The sequence below is a fragment of the Leucopleurus acutus genome (assembly GCF_964270905.1).
Source record: "Leucopleurus acutus genome assembly, chromosome: 1".
Lineage (NCBI taxonomy): Eukaryota > Metazoa > Chordata > Mammalia > Artiodactyla > Delphinidae > Leucopleurus > Leucopleurus acutus.
In genome coordinates this window covers 147798505-147802777 of record NC_139142.1, presented here as the reverse complement: position 1 = coordinate 147802777, position 4273 = coordinate 147798505, and the positions used below count along the sequence as shown (strand labels likewise).

The 4273-nt window shown below is 60.9% G+C and overlaps 1 protein-coding gene across 1 annotated transcript; it reads left to right on the top strand.

Annotated features, from left to right (window-relative positions):
• Nucleotides 1-483: 483 nt before the first annotated feature.
• Nucleotides 484-4062, top strand: MAGEL2 (MAGE family member L2; the record flags this gene model as incomplete). Its single annotated transcript, XM_082843449.1, has 1 exon — nucleotides 484-4062. The coding sequence occupies one exon, from the start codon at nucleotides 484-486 to the stop codon at nucleotides 4060-4062; it is 3579 nt and encodes a 1192-aa protein (XP_082699575.1).
• Between the last annotated feature and the right edge of the window lie 211 nt (nucleotides 4063-4273).

The following is a 4273-nucleotide window of genomic DNA, read 5'->3' as shown; positions in this document are numbered from 1 at the left end:
TTCCCTTCCTCCGGCTCCAGTTTTGCTGTATCTGAGCTCAGACCACACCATCTCCCCCTTCATGGATACCTTCCATGTTCCCAGTGGTCTGTTCCCAACTCTATAATGCAGTAGAGTGATTTCTAAAACATAAATCTGTTCCTGTCACTCCCCTGTGAAAACTCATCCATGGGGAGTCTGACGAGGCTGCATTTGGGGACTGGACGGAGTGAGGAGGGATCTTGTGTCAGCCAGGATTTCTGGTAGACGCCCCTATGCACTATCCACTTGTGGTGGTCGGGGGCGGAGAAGGGGCGGGATTGAGCCCCCTTCCCCCCTCCTCCTTACTGCGGAAAGCTGCAGAGCTAAGGGCACTCACTTCCTATTCACCAGTCAGCAGGGAGGAATCCTCTCAGCAGCCACGTAGGCATTCTCTTCTCTCTGGAGGAAAAGGCCCAGCAGCTGTCGGAGGAAAAGGCTCACCAGCTGTCAGAGCAAAAGGACATGTCGCAGCTAAGTAAGAATTTGGGTGATTCGAGTCCCCCGGCGGAGGCCCCTAAGCCTCCGGTCTATAGCCGCCCTACGGTTCTGATGCGGGCTCCGCCCGCCTCCTCTCGGGCTCCACCAGTCCCTTGGGATCCACCTCCGATTGATTTGCAGGCTTCATTGGCCGCTTGGCAGGCACCTCAGCCTGCTTGGGAGGCCCCACAGGGCCAGCCGCCTGCCCCAGTGGCTCCCATGGCCCAACCTCCGGCCCTAGGGGGCCCGATGGTCCAGGCTCCCCCTCTGGGAGGCCCGATGGGCAAGCCTCCAACTCCGGGAGTCCTGATGATCCATCCTCCCCCTCCGGGAGCCCCGATGGCCCAGCCTCCAACTCCGGGAGTCCTGATGATGCATCCTTCAGCTCCCGGAGCCCCAATGGCGCATCCTCCCCCTCCGGGGACCCCAATGGCTCATCCTCCCCCTCCGGGGACCCCGATGGCGCATCCTCCCCCTCCTGGGACCCCGATGGTCCATCCTCCCCCTCCGGGGACCCCCATGGCTCATCCTCCCCCTCCGGGGACCCCCATGGCGCATCCTCCCCCTCCGGGGACACCGATGGCTCACCCTCCCCCTCCGGGGACACCGATGGCCCATCCTCCCCCTCCGGGGACCCCTATGGCTCAGCCTCCAGCTCCAGGAGTCCTGATTCCCCAGCCTCTGACTCCGGGAGTCCTGATGGTCCAGCCTCCTGCTCCAGGAGCCCCGATAGCCCAGCCTCCACCCCCGGCACCCTTGATGGCCCAGCCTCCGCCTCCAGGAACCCCGATGGCCAAGCCTCCAGGTCCTGGAGTCCTGATGATCCATCCTGCAGGCTCAAGAGCTCCGATCACCCAGCCTCCAGCTACAGGAGCCCCGATGGTGCAGCCGCCTGCGCCGGCCCCACCTGCGCAGCCTATGGCTTCCTGGGCCCCACAGGCTCAGCCTCTGATCCTGCAGATCCAGTCACAGGTTATAAGGGCTCCTCCGCAGGTTCCCCAGGGTCCGCAGGCCCCGCCAGCGCAGCTGGCCACACCCCCGGGCTGGCAGACCACTTCGCCGGGATGGCAGGCCCCACCGCAAGGCTGGCCAGCCACGCCCCTGGGCTGGCAGACCACACAGGTCACCTGGCCTGCTCCAACGATTGCCTGGCAGGCACCTCTACCTGTGCGCCCGGGGCCACCACCCATCCGACCGGGCCCACCGCCCATCCGCCCGGGCCCCCCGCCGGTGCGCCAGGCCCCACCCCCAATCCGCCAGGCACCTCCACTGATCCGCCAGGCACCGCCACCCATCCGACCTGCCCCGCAGGTCCTGGCCACCCCGCCGCCTCTCTGGCAGGCTCTGCCGCCCCCACCACCTCTGCGGCAGGCCCCACAAGCTCGGCTGCCCACCCCGCAGTTGAGGGCGGCTCCACCAATTCGGGCGGCCCCACAGGTGCCGACGGCCCCTCCAGCACTGCAGATGCCCACCGCACCTCCCGCTGTTCCGCAGGCGCCCCCGGCCGTGATGCCAGCCCCTCTGCCGGCCGCGCTGTCAGCCCCGCAGGCTGTGCACTGCCCACCCATCATCTGGCAGGCCCCGAAAGGCCAAGCTCCGGTGCCACACGAGATGCCAACCTCAATGGAGTTCCAGGAAGTTCAGCAAGCCCAGGCCAGCCTGGCCTGGCAGGCTCCAAAGGCCCCCGGGCAATTCTGGCAGGCCCTGCCCACCCAGGAGGCCCAGAGGCAGGGCCCACCACTGGTTCAACTGGACCAGCCCTTTCACGGGGCCTCCGCCTCCCAAAAGGCCCTGCAAATCCAGCTACCCACCCAGCAGGCCCAGCCCTCGGGCTCGCAAGCAGAGCTGCCAGCCATGCAACTCCAGCCCTCCTGGCAGGGCCCCCCCTCAGCCTTGCAGGGCCAGCCCGGAGCCCCCTTAGTGGGGGCAAATTTTCCCATGGGCTCTGCTAAATCATTGATGACTCCATCAGGAGAATCCAGGGCCTCCTCTATAGACCGTAGGACCTCTTCAAAAGAACGTAGGACCTCTTCAAAGGAACGCAAGGCTCCTTCAAAGGACCGGATGATCTTCGGTGGCACTTTTTGTGCTCCCAGGGCAATGCCAACTGCTGGAGCACACCTGCCAACTCCCTGGAAAAACTTGCCTGCCGCATCTGAGACCTTTACTGCCACCCCAAGGGTCTTTCCATCTACCTCCCAGTTCCAGCCTGCCTCTTCTAATGCCTTCAAGGGCCCGTCTGCCACCTCAGAGACCCCCAAATCACTGCCACTTGCTCTGCAGGATCCATTTGCCTGCATTGAGGCCTTGCCTGCAGTCCCATGGGTTCCACAGCCCAATGTGAATGCCTCGAAGGCGTCCAAGGCAGGGCCCAGCATCCTGATGGCGACGGCAGCTGCCCCCAAGGCAATGGCCACCACTCAAGAGGCCTCGAAGACCTCCGCTGAGCCTCCGCGTCGTTCGGGCAAGGCTACCCGGAAGAAGAAGCATCTGAATACCGAAGAGGAGGATGGCAGGGGCCAGATGCTGAGCATGCGCACCTGGCAGGCCCCCAGGCCCTGGGAAAGTGTGGACTTCAATGACTGGGAGGTTCAAACCCCTATCCAGGTCCTGTGTGACTGGGAGGGCCTGAGCACCTCCCATGGCCTGAGTGGCTGGGAGGGCCCGAGTACCTCCCGGATCCTGAGTGGCTGGGAAGGACCCAGCACTTCTTGGGCCCTGAGTGCCTGGGAGGGCCCGAGCACCTCAAGGGCCCTGGGTCTCTGGGAAAGCCCAGTTAGCCCTTCGTCCTTGATCATCTCTGAGCTCCCTAATCTTGCTCAGGGATTTGGTGCAACCCAAGATGACCCCAAGATGGAGACTCAGCCACTGTCTCCCTTGGATGAGAGAGCAAACGCACTGGTGCAGTTCCTCTTGGTCAAGGACCAAGCCAAGGTGCCCATCAAGCGCTCAGAGATGGTGAAATTCATCATCCGTGAATATAAAGATGAGTGCTTAGAAATCATCAGCCGTGCCAGCCACAAGCTGGAGTGTGTCTTTGGTTATCAATTGAAGGAAATTGATCCCAAAAACCACTCTTATATTCTCATCAACAAGGGTCGGAAGGGTGAAGCAGCGTCATCCTATTTAGACAGGCCCAAGGTAGGACTCCTGATGGTGGTTCTGAGCCTCATCTTTATGAAAGGCAATTGTGTCAGGGAGGACCTGATCTTTACTTTTCTGTACAAGTTAGGGCTGGATGTCCGGGAGACACATGGTCTCTTCGGAAATACAAAGAAGCTCATCACCGAAGTGTTTGTAAGAGAGAAGTACCTAGAGTACAGGAGAATCCCTTTTACTGAGCCAGCAGAATATGAGTTCCTCTGGGGCCCCCGAGCATTCCTCGAAACCAGCAAGATGCTTGTCCTGAAGTTTTTGGCCAAGCTCTATAAGAAAGATCCACGGTTCTGGCCATACCAGTACTATGAAGCGCTGGCAGAGTGTGAGTCTGAAGATTTGGATGAGGATGAGCCTGGCCCCGATGATAAAGCCGATGACCCCACCAGCAGCCCCCCTCCCCGCTAATGTGGTTTAGCCGATATCTCATTGTTCCTTTGGGTCCCCGGCCTGAGGCCACTGACAGGGTGGGGTGGGGGGGACGTTTTGTTTCTGGTGTTTATGTTCCAGTTCTCTGTGTGTAAGTTTGAATTTCAATTTGCTTTCATATCTGCCAAAGCTTTGTACATTTTCATGTGGTGTTGATTTCAACTGGCTACTGTTCTATTTGGTATTTTGG